Source organism: Oncorhynchus keta, chromosome 30, assembly GCF_023373465.1.
Source record: "Oncorhynchus keta strain PuntledgeMale-10-30-2019 chromosome 30, Oket_V2, whole genome shotgun sequence".
Taxonomy (NCBI): domain Eukaryota; kingdom Metazoa; phylum Chordata; class Actinopteri; order Salmoniformes; family Salmonidae; genus Oncorhynchus; species Oncorhynchus keta.
Genome location: NC_068450.1, coordinates 22,420,022 through 22,447,001, shown reverse-complemented (window position 1 = coordinate 22,447,001; position 26,980 = coordinate 22,420,022). Strand labels below are relative to the sequence as shown.

Genomic DNA, 26,980 nt, shown 5'->3' with positions numbered 1-26,980 from the left:
TGAGCTTTTTGTTGACTGATTTAACTGATTTTATAGTGTAGTTTAATGCTGACTATCTTGAACGTGGTAATAACAGAGGACATGACACAAAAAAGATAATACGTTTGTCTTCTTTTTTTATTACCAATGGTAACATATTCAGAAAACCTTTAAATCACAAGGCACAGTTGGTATTCACAAGGCATAACAAACATATTTGTTTTTAAAAAGATAAATGGTTGCGTTTTTGACGGTGATAAGCGAATTCACAATTGCATCATAATGTCCACAGATATTGATATGTTCAGTTCAGGGTGTTAAGTTGATGAACGCCACTGTAGTATGGCCTATCTATCCACAGTGCAGCTTGTGAAACCATATATCATGTATTTTGTCCTGAAATATTCTGTATGAGAAGGGGAGTGGCAAGTTACAGTTCTGGCTCCATTTGGACAGGTCTGTGCATTTCCCAGTCCACTGGTCTCAAGCCGTGGGGTAAACGGTGATGACATCGTGTCCCTCTGGAGGTATCGTCCGGGCGCGGGCGTGGGTCTCGCAGTACAGCTGCCCCTCCACAAAGACGTAGCCCCTCTGCTTCAGATTGACTTTGCAGTCGGAGCACACGAAACATCCAGGGTGGCGGAACTTTTCTCTGGCCTTCACCACTGTGCCTCTGCAGGGGACAAGAGAGAGTTGACTGTCTTACTGTGGGAGCAGGGGACAAGAGAGAGTTTACTGTCTTACTGTGGGAGCAGGGGACAAGAGAGAGTTGACTGTCTTACTGTGGGAGCAGGGGACAAGAGAGAGTTGACTGTCTTACTGTGGGAGCAGGGGACAAGAGAGAGTTTACTGTCTTACTGTGGGAGCAGGGGACAAGAGAGAGTTTACTGTCTTACTGTGGGAGCAGGGGACAAGAGAGAGTTGACTGTCTTACTGTGGGAGCAGGGGACAAGAGAGAGTTTACTGTCTTACTGTGGGAGCAGGGGACAAGAGAACTGACTGTCTTACTGTGGGAGCAGGGGACAAGAGAACTGACTGTCTTACTGTGGGAGCAGGGGACAAGAGAGAGTTTACTGTCTTACTGTGGGAGCAGGGGACAAGAGAACTGACTGTCTTACTGTGGGAGCAGGGGACAAGAGAGAGTTGACTGTCTTACTGTGGGAGCAGGGGACAAGAGAGTGTTGACTGTCTTATTGTGGGAGCAGGGGACAAGAGAGAGTTGACTGTCTTACTGTGGGAGCAGGGGACAAGAGAGAGTTGACTGTCTTACTGTGGGAGCAGGGGACAAGAGAGAGTTTACTGTCTTACTGTGGGAGCAGGGGACAAGAGAGAGTTGACTGTCTTACTGTGGGAGCAGGGGACAAGAGAGAGTTGACTGTCTTACTGTGGGAGCAGGGGACAAGAGAGAGTTTACTGTCTTACTGTGGGAGCAGGGGACAAGAGAGAGTTTACTGTCTTACTGTGGGAGCAGGGGACAAGAGAGAGTTGACTGTCTTACTGTGGGAGCAGGGGACAAGAGAGAGTTTACTGTCTTACTGTGGGAGCAGGGGACAAGAGAACTGACTGTCTTACTGTGGGAGCAGGGGACAAGAGAACTGACTGTCTTACTGTGGGAGCAGGGGACAAGAGAGAGTTTACTGTCTTACTGTGGGAGCAGGGGACAAGAGAGAGTTTACTGTCTTACTGTGGGAGCAGGGGACAAGAGAACTGACTGTCTTACTGTGGGAGCAGGGGACAAGAGAGAGTTGACTGTCTTACTGTGGGAGCAGGGGACAAGAGAGTGTTGACTGTCTTATTGTGGGAGCAGGGGACAAGAGAACTGACTGTCTTACTGTGGGAGCAGGGGACAAGAGAGAGTTGACTGTCTTACTGTGGGAGCAGGGGACAAGAGAGTGTTGACTGTCTTACTGTGGGAGCAGGGGACAAGAGAACTGACTGTCTTACTGTGGGAGCAGGGGACAAGAGAGAGTTGACTGTCTTACTGTGGGAGCAGGGGACAAGAGAGTGTTGACTGTCTTATTGTGGGAGCAGGGGACAAGAGAATTGACTGTCTTACTGTGGGAGCAAGGGACAAGAGAGAGTTGACTGTCTTACTGTGGGAGCAGGGGACAAGAGAGAGTTTACTGTCTTACTGTGGGAGCAGGGGACAAGAGTGTTGACTGTCTTACTGTGGGAGCAGAGGACAAGAGAGAGTTGACTGTCTTACTGTGGGAGCAGGGGACAAGAGTGTTGACTGTCTTACTGTGGGAGCAGGGGACAAGAGAGAGTTGACTGTCTTACTGTGGGACCAGGGGACAAGAGAGTGTTGACTGTCTTACTGTGGGACCAGGGGACAAGAGAGTTGACTGTCTTACTTTGCCTAACCTTGTCTACCAGACTCTTCCTCCCAATTCTCTGAATTATTGTTATTATGCGCTGTGTGCAATTAGCCTAGGCAGGAGGTTATACTTTGCCATCCAGATAGATTTATGGATCCAAAACCACCATAGCTCTAACCATACCCCACTTAGACCTTGGTCTTATGCAACAGCAGATGTGCCCCACCACATCAAAAGTATCAGAGGCAGGTATATTCCCTTACTCATCCTTTCATGTACTTCTTACTTTCATCCCCCAAAACCAAAAGATGAGAGAGGACAGATCTGGCAAGGTAGACGCTGTCATCTTGTGTTTCCTCACCGCAAAAACATTCCTGCCATGGTTTCTCATTACCTGCCTGTTCACATGTGTATAATGTAGCGGAGGTCCTTCGTGGTTTATTAATACATTCTTCTTGGTTTAGTCATTATCCAGAACATGAACAGGGCAGAATCAGACGGGTCATTGGGCGAGTGTAGGATCAGACGGGTCATTGGGCGAGGGCAGGATCAGACGGGTCATTGGGCGAGGGTATGATCAGACGGGTCATTGGGCGAGGGTAGGATCAGACGGGTCATTGGGCGAGGGTATGATCAGACGGGTCATTGGGCGAGGGTAGGATCAGACGGGTCATTGGGCGAGGGTAGGATCCGACGGGTCATTGGGCGAGGGTAGGATCAGACGGGTCATTGGGCGAGGGTAGGATCAGACGGGTCATTGGGCGAGGGTATGATCAGACGGGTCATTGGGCGAGGGTAGGATCAGACGGGTCATTGGGCGAGGGTATGATCAGACGGGTCATTGGGCGAGGGTAGGATCAGACGGGTCATTGGGCGAGGGTTTGATCAGACAGGTCATTGGGCGAGGGTAGGATCAGACGGGTCATTGGGCGAGGGTATGATCAGACGGGTCATTGGGCGAGGGTAGGATCAGACGGGTCATTGGGCGAGGGTAGGATCCGACGGGTCATTGGGCGAGGGTAGGATCAGACGGGTCATTGGGCGAGGGTAGGATCAGACGGGTCATTGGGCGAGGGTATGATCAGACGGGTCATTGGGCGAGGGTAGGATCAGACGGGTCATTGGGCGAGGGTTTGATCAGACGGGTCATTGGGCGAGGGTAGGATCAGACGGGTCATTGGGCGAGGGTATGATCAGACGGGTCATTGGGCGAAGGTAGGATCAGACGGGTCATTGGGCGAGGGTAGAATCAGACGGGTCATTGGGCGAGGGTATGATCAGACGGGTCATTGGGCGAGGGTAGGATCAGACGGGTCATTGGGCGAGGGTATGATCAGACGGGTCATTGGGCGAGGGTATTATCAGACGGGTCTTTGGGCGAGGGTAGGATCAGACAGGTCATTGGGCGAGGGTAGGATCAGACGGGTCATTGGGCGAGGGAAGGATCAGACGGGTCTTTGGGTGAAGGTAGGATCAGACGGGTCATTGGGCGAGGGTAGGATCAGACGGGTCATTGGGCGAAGGTAGGATCAGACGGGTCATTGGGCGAGGGCAGGATCAGATGGGTCATTGGGCGAGGGTAGGATCAGACGGGTCATTGGGCGAGGGCAGGATCAGACGGGTCATTGGGCGAGGGCAGGATCAGACGGGTCATTGGGCGAGGGTAGGATCAGATGGGTCATTGGGAAAGGGTAGGATCAGTTGGGACATTGGGCGAGGGCAGGATCAGTTGGGACATTGGGCGAGGGCAGGATCAGATGAGTCATTGGGAGAGGGCAGGATCAGATGAGTCATTGGGCGAGGGCAGGATCAGATGAGTCATTGGGCTTGGGCAGGATCAGATGAGTCATTGGGAGAGGGCAGGATCAGAAGAGTCATCGGGCGAGGGCAGGATCAGATGAGTTATTGGGAGAGGGCAGGATCAGATGATTCATCGGGCGAAGGCAGGATCAGATGAGTCATTGGGAGAGGGCAGGATCAGATGATTCATTGGGAGAGGGCAGGGCAGGAACAGATGAGTCATTGGGAGAGGGCAGGGCAGGAACAGATGAGTCATTGGGAGAGGGCAGGGCAGGAACAGATGAGTCATTGGGAGAGGGCAGGGCAGGAACAGATGAGTCATTGGGAGAGGGCAGCACCATGGTACTCCAGTGCCTTATTTCCTGTCAGCCTGGGTAGTGGGTACTCACACTATGCCGTTTCCACACTTGTCACAGAGGGGTAGTTTCTGTAGCGATCCCGCAGGTGTAGGAGGCTTTGTCACTGGAGCTCTTACACTTCTAGTAATCAACGGCTTTGCTCCTATTAATGCACAAAACATTGGTTTACTGCGGTGTTAAGGTGTCAATCCCTGCTACGTGTAATCCGTTTCTACCCAACCCTGCTCATTCTACCTTTTATCAATAAATAATTACTCAAACGTGTACTTTGTTATTAAGTATTATCAGTTGTCTGTTTGCTTGGATTTAGCTCACCATCAGTCTCCACGTGTTCCTGCAGAGCCTTAAAGGAGCCTGACTGACGTGGTTCACGTGGCCTATCCTGGTCATCCTGGAGCATCCGGTACACATGAGACTCCTTGATGGAGGACAGTGTCTTACCACTAGGATGCAAGAGGGAGAGGAGATAGGATTTTATCATATGGTACCTTTTTCTGGAATTCCTCTGGCCTTCACCATAATATACAGTAGCAGTCAAAAGTTTGGACACACCTACTCAAGTTTTTTTTTTTTTGAACTTTTTTCTACATTGTAGAATAATAGTGAAGACATCAAAACTATGAAATAACACATGGAGTCATGTAGTAACCAAAAAAAGTGTTAAACAAATCAAAATATATTTTATAATTTAGATTCTTAAAAGTAGCCACCCTTTGCCTTGATGACAGCTTTGCACACTTTTGCATGCTTCAACCAGTTTCAACCTGGAATGCTTTTCCAACAGTCTTTAATGAGTTCCCACATATGCTGAGCACTTGTTGGCTGCTTTTCCTTCAATCTGCGGTCCAACTCATCCCAAACCATCTCAATTGGGCTGTGTCACGCCCTGATGTCACGTGTCACGCTCTAATATGTCTGCCTGCCCTGATCTCGAGCCTGCCTGCCGCTCTGTACCTCCTGGACTCTGATCTGGTTTGACCTTTTGCCTGTCCATGACTATTCTCTTGCCTAGCCCCTTTGGAACTAATAAATATTAAATGCTTCAAACCAACATCCTCCCGTGTCTGCATCTGGGTCTGGCCCAGTGTCCTTATAGGTTGATGTTGGGTGATTGCGGAGGCCAGGTCATCTGATGCAACACTCCATCACTCTCCTTCTTGGTCAAATAGCCCATACACAGCCCGAAGGTGTGTTGGGTCATTGTCCTGTTGGAAAAACAAAGGATGATCCCACTAAGCACAAACCAGATGGGATGGCGTATCGCTGTAGAATGCTGTGGTAGCCATGCTGGTTAAGTGCGCCTTGAATTCTAAATAAACACAGACAGTATCACCAGCAAAGCACCCCCACACCATCACACCTTCTCCTCCATGCTTCACGGTGGGAACCACACATGCGGAGGTCATCTGTTCACCTACTCTGCATCACACAACGGTTGGAACCAATAATCTCAAATTTGGACTCATCAGACCAATGTCCGTTGCTTGTGTTTCTATGACAAAGCAAGTCTCTTCTTCTTATTGGTGTCCTTTAGCAGTGGTATCTTTGCAGCAATTCGACCATGAAGGCCTGATTCATGCAGTCTCCTCTGAACAGTTGATGTTGAGATGTGTCTGTTACTTGAACTCTGTAAAGCATTTATTTGGGCTGCAATTTCTGAGGCTGGCAGCTCTAATGAACTTATCCTCTGCAGCAAAGCTAACTCTGGGTCTTCCTTTCCTGTGGCGATCCTCATGAGAGCCAGTTTCGTCATAGCGCTTGATGGTTTTTGCAACTGCACTTGAAGAAACTTTCAAAGTTCTTGAAATTTTCCGAATTGACTGACCTTCATGTCTTAAAGTGATGATGGACTGTTGTTTCTCTTTGTTTATTTGAGCTGTGCTTGCCATAATGTACTTGGTCTTTTACTAAATAAGGCTATCTTCTGTATACCACCCCTACCTTGTTACTACACAACTGATTGGCTTAAACTCATTAAGAAGGAAAGAAATTCCTAAAATGAACTTTTAACGAGGCATACCTGTTAATTCAAATGCATTTCAGGTGACTGGTGACATGAAACTAGTTGAGAGAATGCCGAGAGTGTGCAAAGCTGTCATCAAGGCGAAGAGTGGCTACTTTGAAGAATCTCAAATCTAAAATATGTTTTGATTTGTTTAACACTTTCCATATGTGTTATTTCATAGTTGTGATTTCTTCACTATTATTCTACAATGTAGAAAATAGTAATAATAAAGAAAAACCCTTGAATGAGAAGGTGTCCAAACTGTTGACTGGTACTATAATGTAAGCAGAGGTTGTTAAATTTGCACGTACACGCACACACACGCACACACACACACACACACACACACACACACACACACACACACACACACACACACACACACACACACACACACACACACACACACACACACACACACACACACACACACACACACACACACACACACACACACACACACACACACACACACATACACCTGTGATTACCTTAGAGGGACCTGTTCCTCTACTGAGGTGACCTGAGCTAGCTGCTGAGCGGCCGAGACGTTGGCCTCAGAGTACAGGTTAATGGGGGAGTTATACTGAGCACTGGGGGCCAAGGGTTGGTCTGTGCCGGAGTTAGCAGACAGGGGAGGGTCAAGGGGGGAGAGGGGGACCACCGTCTGATGGCCATTTCCCATCAGGCCTTGCGGAGGAGGGCACTCGCTGAGGGCGGTGGTCAGTGATTGCAAAGCCAGAGGTAGGGCAGGGGAGAAGAGACAGCAGAACACATGAAAGAGACAGGAAAGATGGAAGATGAGTTATTGCAGCTATATAGAAATATTACAATCAGTAAGTATAAGATAATTTACTATGTGACTGAATAAAACTGACTATGGTATTACTGCATCAGTAGGGAGATGTTGAAACTAGTATTACTGTATTTCTGCATCAGTAGGGAGATGTTGAAACTAGTATTACTGTATTACTGCATCAGTAGGGAGATGTTGAAACTAGTATTACTGTATTACTGCATCAGTAGGGAGATGTTGAAACTAGTATTACTGTATTACTGTATCAGTAGGGAGATGTTGAAACTAGTATTACTGTATCAGTAGGGAGATGTTGAAACTAGTATTACTGTATTACTGCATCAGTAGGGAGATGTTGAAACTAGTATTACTGTATTACTGCATTAGTAGGGAGATGTTGAAACTAGTTTTACTGTATTACTGTATCAGTAGGGAGATGTTGAAACTAGTATTACTGTATTACTGCATCAGTAGGGAGATGTTGAAACTAGTATTACTGTATTACTGTATCAGTAGGGAGATGTTGAAACTAGTATTACTGTATTACTGTATCAGTAGAGAGATGTTGAAACTAGTATTACTGTATTACTGTATCAGTAGGGAAATGTTGAAACTAGTATTACTGTATTACTGTATCAGTAGGGAGATGTTGAAACTAGTATTACTGTATCACTGTATCAGTAGGGAGATGTTGAAACTAGTATTACTGTATTACTGCATCAGTAGGGAAATGTTGAAACTAGTATTACTGTATTACTGTATCAGTAGGGAAATGTTGAAACTAGTATTACTGTATTACTGTATCAGTAGGGAAATGTTGAAACTAGTATTACTGTATTACTGTATCAGTAGGGAAATGTTGAAACTAGTATTACTGTATTACAGCATTAGTAGGGAGATGTTGAAACTAGTGACCTTTGGCCTGCAGGTAAGAAGAGCTTAGGCCTGACGTTAAACTTGTGTTCAAAGTAGCCCAGGTCCTGTAAAAAACAGAAGAGGATGAGGCAGAAGAGGAGTTAGAGAGGCGCTCTGAGGTTATAGAGTGAGAGAGGAGAGAGGAGCAGCCAGGGAGAAGAAGAGAAGCAAGAGGCAGGGTTAGTGACACCAGGTGGAGGAGGGGAGAGGTGGGGTCCACGGGCCATCAGGAAGGGGGTCCGGATCAGCCTGGCACTTACTCACCCCTCATGCTTATCGTGAACAAGGCCTGGGAGCTGTCCGTGCAAGGCGTCCTGGATGTTGCCTGAGGAGTAGAGGCCTATGGGGGTGTTGTAGGAGGAACTCACCACCTGGCGTCCGTTGTCTATGGTGGCCGCAGCCTTGAAGGGCTGGGCGCGTCGGTTGTGACCTGTACCGATAGGTTTCAACTCCTACATGTGGAGCAAGACAGAGACACACACTGCATGCAGCTATACAAGCTATACTGTACACAAAGTTATACAAGCTACACGGTACACACACTGCATGCAGTGGTCAAAGTTATACAAGCTACAAGGTACACACACTGCATGCAGCGGTCAAAGTTATACAAGCTACAAGGTACACACACTGCATGCAGTGATCAAAGTTATACAAGCTACAAGGTACACACACTGCATGCAGTGATCAAAGTTATACAAGCTACACAGTACACACACTGCATGCAGTGGTCAAAGTTATACAAGCTACAAGGTACACACACTGCATGCAGTGATCAAAGTTATACAAGCTACAAGGTACACACACTGCATGCAGTGATCAAAGTTATACAAGCTACAAGGTACACACACTGCATGCAGTGATCAAAGTTATACAAGCTACACAGTACACACACTGCATGCAGTGGTCAAAGTTATACAAGCTACAAGGTACACACACTGCATGCAGTGATCAAAGTTATACAAGCTACACAGTACACACACTGCATGCAGCGGTCAAAGTTATACAAGCTACAAGGTACACACACTGCATGCAGTGATCAAAGTTATACAAGCTACACAGTACACACACTGCATGCAGTGGTCAAAGTTATACAAGCTACACGGTACACACACTTCAGGCAGTGGTCAAAGTTATACAAGCTACACGGTACACACACTGCATGCAGTGGTCAAAGCTATACAAGCTACACTGTATGTATCTGAAGAACCACTATAACCCTAGAAATGCCTGAAGGGGACAACTTAATTCAATTGAATTGAATACCAGTAACTCTACACAACCACACAAACACCAGGAGAGGGATTGATGTGAATCGGAATGTAGTCCTTAACCTAAAAACATGTATTCCTTCTGCTACTTACTTGCTGTTCTGCCTCTAAATTGAGCTTGAATGGGTTTGCTTTCCCATCCTCTGTGACTTGGGGTGACCACATTTTGGTCTCAGGCCTGCAATACAGAGAAAGAGTCCACGGTCAGTCAAACCCTGATATACAGCAGCCTTCCTTCCTGACATTAAATAATAAATCCAGATCAAACCGTAGCCAGACAGGCCAGCTGCTTAGCATTTTGACCCAAACATGGCCTTGCTGCACTCGTAATTTACATCAGCGCCTCGAGCATCTCTGACCCCACGCAAGACTCTCAAACAGTTTCATGAGGTTATGAATCAAAGAGATGGAATGCAGCCCTGGCATTTTGACTGAGCGCCGTGCGCCCGGCAACCACTCATAAAGGCCTAACAAGTTCACTATGCAGCTCTATAGCTCAGCCAAAGACAGGCAGTCAATGTTTCCCCTTGACTTACTATTTTTGTACCTTTTTTAAACTTTGCCTCATTGGGAAGGGCTCGCAAGCAATCAAGTCCACACCCGTTGCATTCAGCGTATGTGACAAATAAAATGGGATTTGATTTCCTTTTTATTTCTGTTAGCTTGTAGTGTGTATGTATTGACAGGTATGTGTAACTGATAGCTGCACACACACACTACATGTTAATATTTTTAAATGTATGTCAATTGTAAAGTCTGTATTGAGTTTTTGTTCTGTGTGGGACCTCAGTAAGACCTCAGTAAGACCCCAGTAAGACCTCAGTAAGACCCCAGTAAGACCTCAGTAAGACCTCAGTAAGACCTCAGTAAGACCCCAGTAAGACCTCAGTAAGACCCCAGTAAGACCTCAGTAAGACTAACTGTCTCCATCGGCGACTGCTAATGCGGATCCTGATAAAAAAAGCTTGAAAGGAAGAAATGTCATGACTGCTAGAGTATTCAACATTGTGTGGTGTGTATTTAAATGTCATGACTGCTAGAGTATTCAACATTGTGTGGTGTGTATTTAAATGTCATGACTGCTAGAGTATTCAACATTGTGTGGTGTGTATTTAAATGTCATAACTGCTAGAGTATTCAACATTGTGTGGTGTGTATTTAAATGTCATGACTGCTAGAGTATTCAACATTGTGTGGTGTGTATTTAAATGTCATGACTGCTAGAGTATTCAACATTGTGTGGTGTGTATTTAAATGTCATGACTGCTAGAGTATTCAACATTGTGTGGTGTGTATTTAAATGTCATGACTGCTAGAGTATTCAACATTGTGTGGTGTGTATTTAAATGTCATAACTGCTAGAGTATTCAACATTGTGTGGTGTGTATTTAAATGTCATGACTGCTAGAGTATTCAACATTGTGTGGTGTGTATTTAAATGTCATGACTGCTAGAGTATTCAACATTGTGTGGTGTGTATTTAAATGTCATAACTGCTAGAGTATTCAACATTGTGTGGTGTGTATTTAAATGTCATGACTGCTAGAGTATTCAACATTGTGTGGTGTGTATTTAAATGTCATAACTGCTAGAGTATTCAACATTGTGTGGTGTGTATTTAAATGTCATGACTGTCTAGAGTATTCAACATTGTGTGGTGTGTATTTAAATGTCATGACTGCTAGAGTATTCAACATTGTGTGGTGTGTATTTAAATGTCATAACTGCTAGAGTATTCAACATTGTGTGGTGTGTATTTAAATGTCAATAAGTATTCAACATTGTGTGGTGTGTATTTAAATGTCCCGAGGTGGTGTGTATTTAAATATATGGCCAATATACCACGTCTAAGGACTGTTCTAACTGTGTATTCACATTGTGTGGTGTGTATTTAAATGTCATAACTGGGGAGTGCTAGGACACAGCCCATTGTGTGGTGTGTATTTAGCCGTGGTATATTGGCTATATATGACAAACCCCCGAGGTGCCTTATTGCTATTATAAACTGGTTACCAACGTAATTAGAGCAGTAAAAATAAATGTTTTGTCATACCCACGGTACACCAAAGCTTTCAGCCAATCAGCATTCAGGGCTCGAACCACCCGGTTCATAATTATCTATCTTTCATGCGTACACTACTGTTAACAAAAGTTGATCATAGATGGCTGGTGTCCTTGTACTTGTGTTATCATCTTATTACCAGGTGCATCCTAAATACATCCTATTCCCTATATCGTACATTACTTTTGACCAGGGCCCTATTTTGACCAGGGCACAACGTAGTGCATTACAAAGGAAATAGGGTGCCATTTGGGACACAGGCCAGTCATTCTGCTTGCTCACCTACCTCTCAATCTTGAGGCCGAGCTGGGAGGCAGGGTCTTTGATCTTGTTCTGGGCCTCGCTGTGAGTCATGCACTCTGTACTCACACCCTCTATGGCCAGGATGATGTCACCGGGGCACAGGTTGGCCAGCGAGGCTTTGCTGCCTGGCGTCACCTAGAAACAAAGCACCACTTCAGTTTGAACAGTTCTAACGGGACACAAATGTGTGGGAGAAGTGACGGGGAAGCACAGTGGTTGGTAGACATTGCAGTACACTGGCTGTTTCAACATAATGGCTACACCTAGAGTATGAATAGGAGTCCATTCTGTGTTTTACATGCCCTATAAATAAAGCTGTGTGGATGACCTGTCCATCACTGTGTGGTGCCAGACTACAGTACATGGGATAGGGGATTACACTATTGACAGCCTGCTGATCTAACTGCTTAGGCATCCATTCTGTCTCCAAGCCTACAACCCCCCCCTCTCTCCACTCTTCTCCCCCCTCTCTCCCCCTCCTCTCTCTCTCAACCCCCCTCTCTCTCTCCCACCCCCCTTCTCTACTCCCTCTCTCTATCTGCCTCTAATGGGGCCTGACATCATCCCCTTGCCCCTCTCCTACCTGGTCAACATCATTCCAGAGGTAGTCACGTCACCCCTCTGCCTCCAGGTTCTTACCTTAACCCTTCAACATGCCTGCCCCCCCCCCTCTCACTACTTTCCTCCCCTGTTGTTCTGTTGAAAAGGCAGATTAATGCAGACTGCGGTAATCTATCTGGCTATTTATGGCTGGATGATTCATTTGGGCTCTGTTACGTTACGCTGCCTGTATCATATATCTTCTACGAGGGAAACAACTTGATAACAGCTGCCTCCTTTACGTTCCTGTTTCATATTACTCCTTATTTGAACGTGGTGTACATGTCCTAACTCTAACCTGTATAAACCAAATACAGTACATTAACTTCTTTGGTATGCTATACTGTATGGTATCAGGAGCCATGTCCTCAGTATCAGGTAACATACTGCAGACTGTTGTCTGTTTGTGGTTTCATACTACTCTGTTGTCTCTAACAGACATCTGGAATTACTGAGTGAGAACCTCTCACATAGAGGAACCACACCACCATGACACCTCTCATACAGAGGAACCACCATGACACCTCTCACACAGAGGAACCACCATGACACCTCTCACATAGAGGAACCACACCACCATGACACCTCTCATACAGAGGAACCACCATGACACCTCCCATACAGAGGAACCACCATGACACCTCTCACACAGAGGAACCACACCACCATGACACCTCTCACACAGAGGAACCACACCACCATGACACCTCTAATACAGAGGAACCACCATGACACCTCTCATACAGAGGAACCACCATGACACGTCTCACACAGAGGAACTACACCATGACACCTCTCACATAGAGGAACCACACCACCATGACACCTCTCATACAGAGGAACCACCATGACACCTCTCATACAGAGGAACCACCATGACACCTCTCACATAGAGGAACCACACCACCATGACACCTCTCATACAGAGGAACTACACCATGACACCTCTCACATAGAGGAATCACACCACCATGACACCTCTCACACAGAGGAACTACACCATGACACCTCTCACATAGAGGAACCACACCACCATGACACCTCTCATACAGAGGAACCACCATGACACCTCTCACACAGAGGATCCACCATGACACCTCTCACACAGAGGAACCACACCACTATGACACCTCTCATACAGAGGAACCACCATGACACCTCTCACACAGAGGACCCACACCACCATGACACCTCTCACACAGAGGAACCACCATGACACCTCTCACACAGAGGAACCACACCACCATGACACCTCTCATACAGAGGAACCACCATGACACCTCTCACACAGAGGAACCACACCACCATGACACCTCTCACACAGAGGACCCACACCACCATGACACCTCTCACACAGAGGACCCACACCACCATGACACCTCTCACACAGAGGAACCACCATGACACCTGTCATACAGAGGACCACACCATCATGACACCTCTCACACAGAGGAACCACACCACCATGACACCTCTCACACAGAGGAACCACCATGACACCTCTCACACAGAGGACCCACACCACCATGACACCTCTCATACAGAGGAACCACACCACCATGACACCTCTCATACAGAGGAACCACCATGACACCTCTCACACAGAGGAACCACCATGACACCTCTCACACAGAGGAACTACACCATGACACCTCTCACATAGAGGAACCACACCACCATGATACCTCTCATACAGAGGAACCACCATGACACCTCTCACACAGAGGATCCACCATGACACCTCTCACATAGAGGAACCACACCACCATGACACCTCTCATACAGAGGAACCACCATGACACCTCTCACACAGAGGACCCACCATGACACCTCTCACACAGAGGAACCACCATGACACCTCTCACACAGAGGACCCACACCACCATGACACCTCTCATACAGAGGAACCACCATGACACCTCTCACACAGAGGAACCACCATGACACCTCTCATACAGAGGAACCACACCACCATGACACCTCTCACACAGAGGAACCACACCATCATGACACCTCTCACACAGAGGATCCACCATGACACCTCTCACACAGAGGAACCACCATGACACCTCTCATACAGAGGACCCACCATGACACCTCTCACACAGCGGAACCACCATGACACCTCTCACACAGAGGAACCACCATGACACCTCTCACACAGAGGAACCGCCATGACCCCTCTCACACAGAGGAACCACCATGACACCTCTCACACAGAGGAACCACCATGACACCCCTCTCACACAGAGGAACCACACCACCATGACACCTCTCACACAGAGGAACCGCCATGACACCTCTCACACAGAGGAACCGCCATGACACCTCTCACACAGAGGAACCACCATGACACCTCTCACATAGAGGAACCACCATGACACCTCTCACACAGAGGAACCACACCACCATGACACCTCTCACACAGAGGAACCGCCATGACACCTCTCACACAGAGGACCCACCATGACACCTCTCACACAGAGGAACCACACCACCATGACACCTCTCATACAGAGGAACCGCCATGACACCTCTCACACAGAGGACCCACCATGACACCTCTCACATAGAGGAACCACCATGACACCTCTCATACAGAGGAACCACACCACCATGACACCTCTCACATAGAGGAACCACCATGATACCTCTCACACAGAGGAACCGCTATGACACCTCTCACACAGAGGAACCACACCACCATGACACCTCTCATACAGAGGAACCACCATGACACCTCTCACATAGAGGAACCACCATGACACCTCTCACACAGAGGACCCACACCACCATGACACCTCTCATACAGAGGAACCACCATGACACCTCTCACACAGAGGAACCACACCACCATGACACCTCTCACACAGAGGAACCACCATGACACCTCTCATACAGAGGAACCACCATGACACCTCTCACACAGAGGAACCACCATGACACCTCTCACACAGAGGAACCACCATGACACCTCTCACACAGAGGAATTGCCATGACACCTCTCACACAGTGGAACTGCCATGACACCTCTCACACAGAGGAATTGCCATGACACCTCTCACACAGAGGAACTGCCATGACACCTCTCACACAGAGGAACCACACCACCATGACACCTCTCATACAGAGGAACCGCCATGACACCTCTGCATGACAGGACAGGAAGTAAGAGCCATTTGAGAAGGAGGGGCTTAAAATACATCCGCCACACACACAGTCTCAGTTCCACACTAATACACATCCTCATGAAATCACATAACCACTCATACTATTCAAACCTATACGCATACAAAACACAATTAGATAGCAGCCATAACCACACATTGTTACAAGATAAAAGCAGACTGGCATATAGTACAAGCAGAAGCAGACTGTTTGCAGTTTAGTCACATACTGGAACACCTGTTTCCTGTTTTGACGTAGGCATCATCAGTAATGGCTTTGACAACATTGTGAAAAACATGCCATATAGACCCAGAGGCACCTCTCTGAGAAGAGCACTGCACAAGTAAGGACATGCTACCCACATGAAGATATCACTACCAGCCAATTCCCGGCACCTTATGACCAATCCTTTTCAGACAGATGGGACTCATATTATAACACTAATCCCTATGGGCTCTGGTCAAAACTAGTACACTATAAAAGGAATAGGGTGCCATTGGGACGAATACCAACAGTATATAACCATGGTTTTCCGTTGCTTATCAGTTATTTTTGAATGAGCAATACACCATCATTGTTGGGTGGTTGGTTTTAATAGAATAACAGCTGGGATTTTAGCAGTAATGTTGCAGAATGTTGTTGTTGGATAGACGTCACAAACCTAATCAGCAGAGGAAACAATTAGGCATCATTGAAATAACCATGGTTATGATAAGACACATTTGGCCTAAATTGTAGATCACTATTGTATTCCCAGACCCCGACTATGGCATGGATATGCTTTCTGCTTGGTTTTGGTCTTAATCAGAAATTAGGTTCTGGTCTTAATCAGAAATTAGGTTCTGGTCTTAATCAGAAATTAGGTTCTGGTCTTAAGAATTTAGGTTCTGGTCTTAATCAGAAATTTGGTTTGGGCTTTAATCAGAATGTAGGTTCTGATTTTACTCAGAATTTAGGTTCTGGTCGTAATCAGAATTTAGGTTCTGGTCTTAATCAGAAATTAGGTTCTGGTCTTAATCAGAATTTAGGTTCTGGTCTTAATCAGAAATTAGGTTCGGGCTTTAATCAGAATGTAGGTTCTGGTTTTACTCAGAATTTAGGTTCTGGTCTTAATCAGAATTTAGGTTCTGGCTTTAATCAGAATGTAGATTTTGGTCTTAATCAATTTAGGTTCTGTTCTTAATCAGAATTAAGGTTCTGGTCTTAACCAGAATTTAGGTTCTGTCACGTCCTGACCTTAGTTCCTTTTTTATGTCTCTATTTTTGGTTTGGTCAGGGCGTGAGTTGGGGTAGGCATCCTATGTTTTGTTCTATGTTTTGTATTTCTGTGTTTGGCCTGGTATGGTTCCCAATCAGAGGCCGCTGTCAATCGTTGTCTCTGATTGAGAACCATACTTAGGTAGCCTGTTCCCACCTGTGTTTGTGGGTAGTTGTTTTCTGTTTTGTGTGTCTTCACCTTACAGAACTGTTTAGTTTCGTTCACTCTCTCTCTCTTTGTTGTTTTTTGGTTATTGCAGTGTTCAGTTTATTTATTAAAATTAAGATGGACACTTACCAAGCTGCGTTTTGGTCCGATCTTTCCTATTCCTCGTCTTTACAGGTTCTGGTCTTAATCAGAAATTAGGTTTGGGCTTAAATCAGAATGTAGGTTCTGGTTTTACTCAGAATTTAGGTTCTGGTTGTACTCAGAATTTAGGTTCTGGTCTTAATCAGAATTATGGTTCTGGTCTTATTCAGAAATTAGGTTCTGGTTTTACTCAGAATGTAGGTTCTGGTCTTAATCAGAAATTAGGTTCTGGCTTTAATCAGAATGTAGATTCTGGTCTTAATCAGAGCGATGTGGATCAAATCCGGCTGGTTAGCAGGAACCTGTGTCATTATGGGTCATATCTGTCTCTAACTCTGGACCGCTCTCTTCAAGCCCACAGTTAATCATAGTTCATGTTATCCAGCTAATGATCATTCAAAACCTCCAAGAAGTAGCATTGGATCACAGTTAAGTAATAAGGACATGAACTTGGAGGAATGAAAAATAACCAGCTTTTCATTGGTCCCAAATACTCTGGGTTACATTATATACCATTAGCACCATTCCTGAAAAGATTTCAAACATTAACCAGAACATGAAAGTGCAGCTCAAGGATCATCTACAATCAGCTGGAATGCTGGAGGAAGTATTCACTAAGTCTTGCTGCGTGACTCTTAAGTAAACCTGTGACCTCCCCATCCTAGCTCTCGTCAGCCACAACACATTTGTATGCTAAATGGTACCCTATCCCCTACATAGTGCATTCATTTTGGTCTAAAATAGTGCACTATAAGGGAATAGGGTGTAATTTTGGTCAAGAAGCCCAGGCTCTTCCAGTCCAACACTACTAACAGTCTGCTAAGTGTCTCAGTTCTACACTCCTAACAGTCTGCTAAGTGTCTCAGTCCTACACTACTAACAGTCTGCTACGAGTCTCAGTTCTACACTACTAACAGTCTGCTAAGAGTCTCAGTCCTACACTACTAACAGTCTGCTCAGAGTCAAAGTCCTACACTACTAACAGTCTGCTAAGTGTCTCAGTTCTACACTGCTAACAGTCTGCTAAGAGTCTCAGTCCTACACTACTAACAGTCTGCTAAGTGTCTCAGTCCTACACTACTAACAGTCTGCTACGAGTCTCAGTTCTACACTACTAACAGTCTGCTAAGTGTCTCAGTTCTACACTACTAACAGTCTGCTAAGTGTCTCAGTTCTACACTCCTAACATTCTGCTAAGAGTCTCAGTCCTACACTACTAACAGTCTGCTAAGAGTCTCAGTCCTACACTACTAACAGTCTGCTAAGAGTCTCATTTCTGCACTACTAACAGTCTGATAAGTGTCTCAGTCCTACACTACTAACAGTCTGCTAAGAGTCAAAGTCCTACACTACTAACAGTCTGCTAAGTGTCTCAGTTCTACACTGCTAACAGTCTGCTAAGAGTCTCAGTCCTACACTACTAACAGTCTGCTAAGAGTCTCATTTCTGCACTACTAACAGTCTGATAAGTGTCTCAGTCCTACACTACTAACAGTCTGCTAAGTGTCTCAGTTCTGCACTACTAACAGTCTGCTAAGTGTCTCAGTTCTACACTGCTAACAGTCTGCTAAGTGTCTCAGTTCTACACTACTAACAGTCTGCTAAGTGTCTCAGTTCTACACTCCTAACAGTCTGCTAAGTGTCTCAGTCCTACACTACTAACAGTCTGCTAAGTGTCTCAGTTCTACACTACTAACAGTCTGCTAAGTGTCTCAGTCCTACACTACTAACAGTCTGCTAAGTGTCTCAGTCCTACACTACTAACAGTCTGCTAAGTGTCTCAGTCCTACACTCTAACAGTCTGCTAAGTGTCTCAGTCCTACACTACTAACAGTCTGCTAAGTGTCTCAGTCCTACACTCCTAACATTCTGCTAAGAGTCTCAGTCCTACACTACTAACACAGTCTGTCCTACACTACTAACAGTCTGATAAGTGTCTCAGTCCTACACTACTAACAGTCTGCAGTGTCTCAGTCCTACACTCCTAACATTCTGCAGTCTCAGCTAACATTCTGCTAAGAGTCTCAGTCCTACACTACTAACAGTCTGCTAAGAGTCTCAGTCCTACACTACTAACAGTCTGCTAAGTGTCTCAGTTCTACACTACTAACAGTCTGCTAAGTGTCTCAGTTCTACACTACTAACAGTCTGCTAAGTGTCTCAGTTCTACACTACTAACAGTCTGCTACGAGTCTCAGTTCTACTACTAATAGTCTGCTAAGTGTCTCAGTCTAACAGTCTGCTAAGAGTCTCAGTCCTACACTACTAACAGTCTGCTAAGTGTCTCAGTTCTACACTGCTAACAGTCTGCTAAGAGTCTCAGTCCTACACTACTAACAGTCTGCTAAGAGTCTCATTTCTGCACTACTAACAGTCTGCTAAGTGTCTCAGTCCTACACTACTAACAGTCTGCTAAGTGTCTCAGTTCTACACTACTAACAGTCTGCAGTCTCAGTTCTACACTACTAACAGTCTGCTAAGTGTCTCAGTTCTACACTGCTAACAGTCTGCAGTGTCTCAGTTCTACACTCCTAACAGTCTGCTAAGTGTCTCAGTCCTACACTACTAACAGTCTGCTAAGTGTCTCAGTTCTACACTACTAACAGTCTGCTAAGTGTCTCAGTCCTACACTACTAACAGTCTGCTAAGTGTCTCAGTCCTACACTACTAACAGTCTGCTAAGTGTCTCAGTCCTACACTCCTAACAGTCTGCTAAGTGTCTCAGTCCTACACTACTAACAGTCTGCTAAGTGTCTCAGTCCTACACTCCTAACATTCTGCTAAGAGTCTCAGTCCTACACTACTAACAGTCTGCTAAGAGTCTCAGTCCTACACTACTAACAGTCTGATAAGTGTCTCAGTCCTACACTACTAACAGTCTGCTAAGTGTCTCAGTCCTACACTCCTAACATTCTGCTAAGTGTCTCAGTCCTACACTCCTAACATTCTGCTAAGAGTCTCAGTCCTACACTACTAACAGTCTGCTAAGAGTCTCAGTCCTACACTACTAACAGTCTGCTAAGTGTCTCAGTTCTACACTACTAACAGTCTGCTAAGTGTCTCAGTTCTACACTACTAACAGTCTGCTAAGTGTCTCAGTTCTACACTACTAACAGTCTGCTACGAGTCTCAGTTCTACACTACTAATAGTCTGCTAAGTGTCTCAGTTCTACACTCCTAACAGTCTGCTAAGAGTCTCAGTCCTACACTACTAACAGTCTGCTAAGAGTCTCAGTCCTACACTACTAACAGTCTGCTAAGTGTCTCAGTTCTACACTACTAACAGTCTGATAAGTGTCTCAGTTCTACACTGCTAACAGTCTGCTAAGTGTCTCAGTTCTACACTGCTAACAGTCTGCTAAGTGTCTCAGTTCTACACTGCTAACAGTCTGCTAAGTGTCTCAGTTCTACACTACTAACAGTCTGCTAAGAGTCTCAGTCCTACACTACTAACAGTCTGCTAAGTGTCTCAGTCCTACACTACTAACAGTCTGCTAAGTGTCTCAGTTCTACACTGCTAACAGTCTGCTAAGTGTCTCAGTTCTACACTCCTAACATTCTGCTAAGAGTCTCAGTCCTACACTACTAACAGTCTGCTAAGAGTCTCAGTCCTACACTACTAACAGTCTGATAAGTGTCTCAGTCCTACACTACTAACAGTCTGCTAAGTGTCTCAGTCCTACACTACTAACAGTCTGCTAAGAGTCTCATTTCTACACTACTAACAGTCTGATAAGTGTCTCAGTCCTACACTACTAACAGTCTGCTAAGTGTCTCAGTCCTACACTACTAACAGTCTGCTAAGAGTCTCAGTCCTACACTACTAACAGTCTGCTAAGAGTCTCAGTCCTACACTACTAACAGTCTGATAAGTGTCTCAGTCCTACACTACTAACAGTCTGCTAAGTGTCTCAGTCCTACACTACTAACAGTCTGCTAAGAGTCTCATTTCTACACTACTAACAGTCTGATAAGTGTCTCAGTCCTACACTACTAACAGTCTGCTAAGTGTCTCAGTCCTACACTACTAACAGTCTGCTAAGAGTCTCAGTCCTACACTACTAACAGTCTGCTAAGTGTCTCAGTCCTACACTACTAACAGTCTGCTAAGAGTCTCAGTCCTACACTACTAACAGTCTGCTAAGTGTCTCAGTCCTACACTACTAACAGTCTGCTAAGTGTTTCAGTTCTACACTACTAACAGTCTGCTAAGTGTCTCAGTCCTACACTACTAACAGTCTGCTAAGTGTCTCAGTCCTACACTACTAACAGTCTGCTAAGAGTCTCAGTCCTACACTACTAACAGTCTGCTAAGTGTCTCAGTCCTATCTCTTCTACTCCTTCAGCAGCTCGTTACGGACCCGGGTCGAGGGGGGTTCCTGGGGCAAGAGGGGGGTGCCTAGGGGACGAGGGGGGTTCCTGGGGGTCGAGGGGCGTTCCAGGGGGCTGAGGGGTAAGAAGATATGTGCTCCTGGCTGTGACAGGTGTGACTGGAGATCTCCATGGTGCCTCAGTAGACATCCAGGCCGTTTGGCCCTGTTGGGGAGGGTAGCCGTCATTCATAGAGACATGCATATACAGTACGTAGCCCTGAGTCATGTTGCAAATGTTCCTCATTTTAAAGTCTTATCATTTGCTTGAATAAGCAACAGCTCACCTTATCCATTCTAGTGTACCGCCCTCCACAACATAAACCTAATAGTTTGTTCATTGCAGGATTTCTCTGACCAGCTGGCTTTGGTCATGTTTAAATATGACAGAGTTATTTAAAGAATGCACTAGCCAGGGAGAGTTAGAATGTGCTACATGCCACAGGGCTTACACACTACCAAGGCCATAGTGTTGATCTCCTGCTGTCCTATGGTCTGGATATTGATCACTTGGAAACTATTGATGTGTTTGTCTCTGACCATCTCATTATTGTTTTTAAAATGCTTTCTACTAAAAATGTCTGCCACCCCTAGCCTCCTGAGTGGTGCAGCGGTCTAAGCCACTGCATCGCTACAGACCTGGGTTCGATCACAGCCGTCACAGCCGTCCGCGACTGGGAGACCCATGAGGCGGTGCACAATTTCCCCAGTGTCGTCCGGGTTAGGGGAGAGGTTGGCCGGCCGGTATTTCCTTGTCTCATTGCGCTCTAGTGACTCCTTGTGGCAGGCCGGGCACCTGCAAGCTGACTTCCGGTCGCCAGCTAGAAGGTGTTTCCTCCGACACATTGGTGTGGCTGGTTTGTGGGTTAAGTGAGCAGTGGGTCAAGAAGCAGTGCGGCTTGGCAGGGTCGTGTTTTGGAGGATGCATGGCTCTCAACCTTTTCTTCTCCCCAGACCGTAGAGGAGTTGCAGCGATGGGACAAGACTGTAACTACAAATTGGATATCAAGAAAAAGGAGAATTAAAAAAATAAAAGTCTGCCCCAATCGCTCTCGCATTTACCACTGCTTTTATATCCTCTCCTAATGATCCGGGTCTTTGTCGTCATACCGCTGATTTGCTGAACAGTTTCACTGAAATACAGTGGATTCGGAAAGTACTCAGACCTCTTGACTTTTTCCACATTTTGTTATGTTACAGCCTTGTTATAAAATTTATTAAATTGTTTTTTCCCCTAATCAATTTACACACCATACACCATAATGACAAAGAAAAACAGGTTTTTAGATATCTTTGCAAATTTATAACAAATAAAAACTGAAATATCACATTTACGTAACTATTCTGACCCTTTATTAGGCACTTTGTTGAAGCACCATTGGCAGTGATCACAACCTCAAATCTTCTTGGGTATGATCTTACAAACTTGGCACACCTGTATTTGGGGAGTTTCTCCCATTCTTGTCTGCAGATCCTCTCAAGCTCTGTCAGGTTGTTTTCATGTCTCTCCAGAGATGTTAGATCGGGTTCAAGTTCGGGCTCTGCCTGGGCCCCTCAAGGACATTCAGATACTTGTCCCGAAGCCACATCTGGGTTGTCTTGGCTGTGTGCTTAGGGTCATTGTCCTGTTGGAAGGTGAAACTTCGCTCCAGTCTGAGGTCCTGAGCACTCTGAAGCAAGTTTTCATAAAGGATCTCTGTACTTTGCTCCATTCACCTTTGCCTCGATCCTGACTTGTCTCCCAGTCCCTGCTGCTGAAAAACATCCCCACAGCATGATGCTGCCACCACCATGCTTCACCGTAGAGATGGTGGCAGGTTGGTGGCAGGTTTCCTCCAGTCATGACGCTTGGAATTCAGGCCAAAGAGTTCAATCTTGGTTTCATCAGACCAGACAATCTTGTTTCTCATGGTTAGAGAGTCTTTAGGTGCCTTTTTCCGTCTGGCCAGTTCTGCAGAGATGGTTGTCTTTCTGGAAGGTTTTCCATCTCCACAGAGGAACTCTGGAGCTCTGTCAGAGTGACCATCGGGCTCTTGCTCTTGCTCACAGGCGGGCAGCTAGGAAGAGTCTTGGTGGTTCCAAACTTCTTCCATTGAAGAATGATGAAGGCCACTGTATTTTTGGGGACCTTCAATGCTGCAGAAATATTTTGGTACCCTTCCCCGGACCTGTGCTTCGACACAATCCTGTCTCGGAGCTCTACGGACAATTCCTTCGACCTCATGGATTGGTTTTTGCTTTGACATGCACTGTCAACTGTGGGACTTACAATTTACAACAAGTGAACTCCAATCAAGTTGTAGAAATATATCAAGGATGATCAGTGCAATTTCAAGTCTCATAGCAAAGGATCTGAATACTTATGTAAATAAGGTATTTCTGTTTATTATCTTTAATACACTTGCAAAAATGTCTAAAAACCTGTTTTTGCTTTGTCATTATGGGGTATTGTGTGTAGATTGCTGAGGATTTTTCTTTATTTAATCCATTTTAGAATAAGGCTGTAACGTAACAAAATGTGGAAAATGTCAAGGGGTCTGAATACATTCCGAAGGCACTGTATATCAGGCTACTTTAAAATCAGTGGCATCAGTTAAAACAAGAATAAACTGTCTGCCAGTCTCACTTTGGTTAAATGACCACAGTCATGCCTTAAAAAGTGAACTTAGAAAGGCTGTATGCAAATTTCAAGTATTCTATGACGTCCAGTAATGAAGGATCTGATGAGAAATTATAATGTTGCTGTTAAAGATGCAAACTATTTCTCTACCCTGATCTCTGAGAAGTACCCTGATCTCTGAGAAGTACCCTGATCTCTGAGAAGTACCCTGATCTCTGAGAAGTACCCTGATCTCGGAGAGGTACCCTGATTTTTGAGAAGTGCCACAACTCTAAAATTCTGTTTAAGACAATTGAGTATGTTGTCAGTGGCCCCCTTAACAATGACATGCTTGCATCCCCTGGTCTTGGCGAATAGTTTTTACGATTATTTTCTACAGAAAACATAGATCCCAGAATGACAGTAGCCAGCCCCATACCAGAATTTCTGGTCAAGAGGGGAACGGCACCTCAGTACCTCCAGGCTCTGATCAGGCCCTACACCCAAACAAGGGCACTGCGTTCATCCACCTCTGGCCTGCTCGCCTCCCTACCACTGAGGAAGTACAGTTCCCGCTCAGCCCAGTCAAAACTGTTCGCTGCTCTGGCCCCCCAATGGTGGAACAAACTCCCTCACGACGCCAGGACAGCGGAGTCAATCACCACCTTCCAGAGACACCTGAAACCCCACCTCTTTAAGGAATACCTAGGATAGGATAAGTAATCCTTCTCACCCCCCCTAAAAGATTTAGATGCACTATTGTAAAGTGGCTGTTCCACTGGATGTCATAAGGTGAATGCACCAATTTGTAAGTCGCTCTGGATAAGAGCGTCTGCTAAATGACTTAAATGTAAATGTAAATGTAACTACTCTGAGACTGTCTACTGCTTCCTTTTACTCTTTTGACCAAATATCCTTTGAGTCCCTCCTTGGTACTGTTCCTCCAATGAAGACCTCCCCCTGACCCTTGGACATGGTCCCTACTGCACTACTAAAATAAGTTATCCATACTGTTGGCCCCAACATTCTGTGTATTGGAAATAGCTCCCTGACCTCTGGCTCCTTCCCAGCCTATTTTAAAACTGTTCTGGTCCAACTTCTCCTTAAAAAGCCCAATCTATACGCCTCCTCATCTCTAAACTTCCTTTTTTTATCCAAGATGTTAGAAAAAGTTGTTTTAAAGCATTTGGTGGCTTATTTGAGTATGAGTACGAACAACAAATCACTTCACAGCACAGAAACGTCTTTACTGAAAGTCAGTAATTACTTTCTGTTGGCTGACGATGCTGGTGAATGCTCTATCCTAGTTCTCTATCCTAGTTTTTTGGATCTCAGTGTCATGTTTGATACTATTGATCATAACCTTCTTGTCGACAGATTGGAGAGGTGGGTGGGAATCTACGGCAGTGCCCTTGACTGGTTCAGGTCATATCTATGTGGCAGACATTTCTCAGTGACCATGGGTGGTTCAGTATCATCCCCAGCACTTATTTACTATGGTGTCCCTCAGGGGTCAATTCTGGGCCCCATCCTGTACATTTACCCTGTACATGAGTCCCCTGGGTGACATCATCCGCAATCATAAAATTCAATTTCACTGCTATGCAGATGACATGCTACTTTATTTACCAAACAGACCCAGTGATCAAGCTAGCATAGCAAACCTTCAACCAGTATCTTGCTGACATCAAATGTTGGATGTCTAACAACTTCTTCCAGCTCAATGATATGAAATCAGAGGTTGTTTTATTTACCTTGGTCATTTGTCCACCAGTGTAAAACCTATGTCCAGAAACCTTGTGTCTTCTTTGACACAGACCTAAATCTTGAGCTACATGTAAAGGTTGTCCAGTCCTGCTTTTATTATTATCTATATACTGTATAGAAAGTTCTACATGCTTTTAATTCCTCAAGCCTAGATTACTGTAACTCTTTGTAAGCCTGTCTCAGTCAGAAATCACTCCATTGTCTACAGTTAGTTCAAAATGCTGCCACTGCATTTAACAGGCACCAGAACATGTAACCATATCACACCTACGAGTCAATTTTAGAATATATTTCAAAATGGTATTAATCACGTTTAAGGTTGGTCAGTGGGCACTCACCCTGGTGATGGTCAGGGGCTGGTTGAAGTCCTTCCCTCCATTGAGCCTGAAGCCCCAGGGGGCTGGCCCATCCAGGACCACATTCTGGGGCATTATCTTCCTAGCTGTCACCCTGTTTCTGGTAGAGCAGCAGTCACAGCAGCAGTAGGCTAATATCTCCCTCCACACTCTCTCTCTCTCTCTCTCGCGCACTCTGTCTCTCTCTCTGTTGCTCTCTCTCTGTTGCTCTCTCTCTGTTGCTCTCTCTCTCTCTCTCTCTCTCTCTCTCTCTCTCTCTCTCTCTCTCTCTCTCTCTCTCTCACACACACACACACACACACACAGACAGACACACTGCTCTTCCAGAGCTGATTGGCAGCCTCTCTCTGGCCAGGAGCCTTTATAACAGGCCGCTGGGCATGTTAGGAGGATGCCCCGCCCTCAGAGTGAAGTCATCCGGCTGTCTGAGGACCTCTGAGGCAGAGTGCTAGAACCTACCCTGTCAGTTACTCTCTCTCTCTCTCTGTTTATCTCTCTCTCACTCGATTCCCCCCTTTCTCTCTGTTCCTTGTTGGTTGGGCTCGACAACTCCTGTGTGATGACCCACCCTCATCAGTCAGCAGGCCAAACCAGTGCCCAAATAGAGACGCAGGCAAATATGACATAGATGACACAGGCATCCAGACCTGGGTGGCTGACAGAAAGACCCGGCTCTGGAGCTGATAAAAGTTGTACCACAACACCTGTCTGCCAAGACACGCGCTGCATGGGAAGGAGACGGGGT

The 26,980-nt window shown here is 45.7% G+C and overlaps 1 protein-coding gene across 3 annotated transcripts; it reads right to left on the bottom strand.

The window, feature by feature from the left end:
- Nucleotides 1–99: 99 nt before the first annotated feature.
- On the bottom strand, nucleotides 100–26,558 carry LOC118363940 (PDZ and LIM domain protein 3-like). Of its 3 annotated transcripts, none has more exons than XM_052488046.1 (8): nucleotides 26,218–26,558; nucleotides 11,792–11,943; nucleotides 9,537–9,621; nucleotides 8,437–8,624; nucleotides 6,953–7,171; nucleotides 4,772–4,899; nucleotides 4,487–4,598; nucleotides 100–652 (listed from the first exon to the last, which is right to left on the bottom strand). In XM_052488046.1, the coding sequence occupies exons 1-8, from the start codon at nucleotides 26,308–26,310 to the stop codon at nucleotides 463–465; spliced, it is 1,167 nt and encodes a 388-aa protein (XP_052344006.1). In that variant the 5' UTR covers nucleotides 26,311–26,558; the 3' UTR covers nucleotides 100–462. The 3 variants fall into 3 exon arrangements, with proteins under 3 accessions (XP_052344006.1, XP_052344007.1, XP_052344008.1); XM_052488047.1 differs by lacking the exon at nucleotides 8,437–8,624 and adding an exon at nucleotides 8,173–8,237 and having other exon boundaries at nucleotides 26,218–26,551; XM_052488048.1 differs by lacking the exon at nucleotides 6,953–7,171 and having other exon boundaries at nucleotides 26,218–26,556.
- Nucleotides 26,559–26,980: the final 422 nt, after the last annotated feature.

Coding starts and splice junctions, on each gene's coding strand:
- LOC118363940 (XM_052488046.1), bottom strand. CDS start 26,310: ATGCCCCAGAATGTGGTCCTGGATGGGCCAGCCCCCTGGGGCTTCAGG. Junction 4,900..6,952: donor GAGGAACAGGTCCCTCTAAG/GTAATCACAGGT, acceptor CTTGCATCCTAG/TGGTAAGACACTGTCCTCCA. Junction 4,599..4,771: donor GGAACACGTGGAGACTGATG/GTGAGCTAAATC, acceptor GTGCATTAATAG/GAGCAAAGCCGTTGATTACT.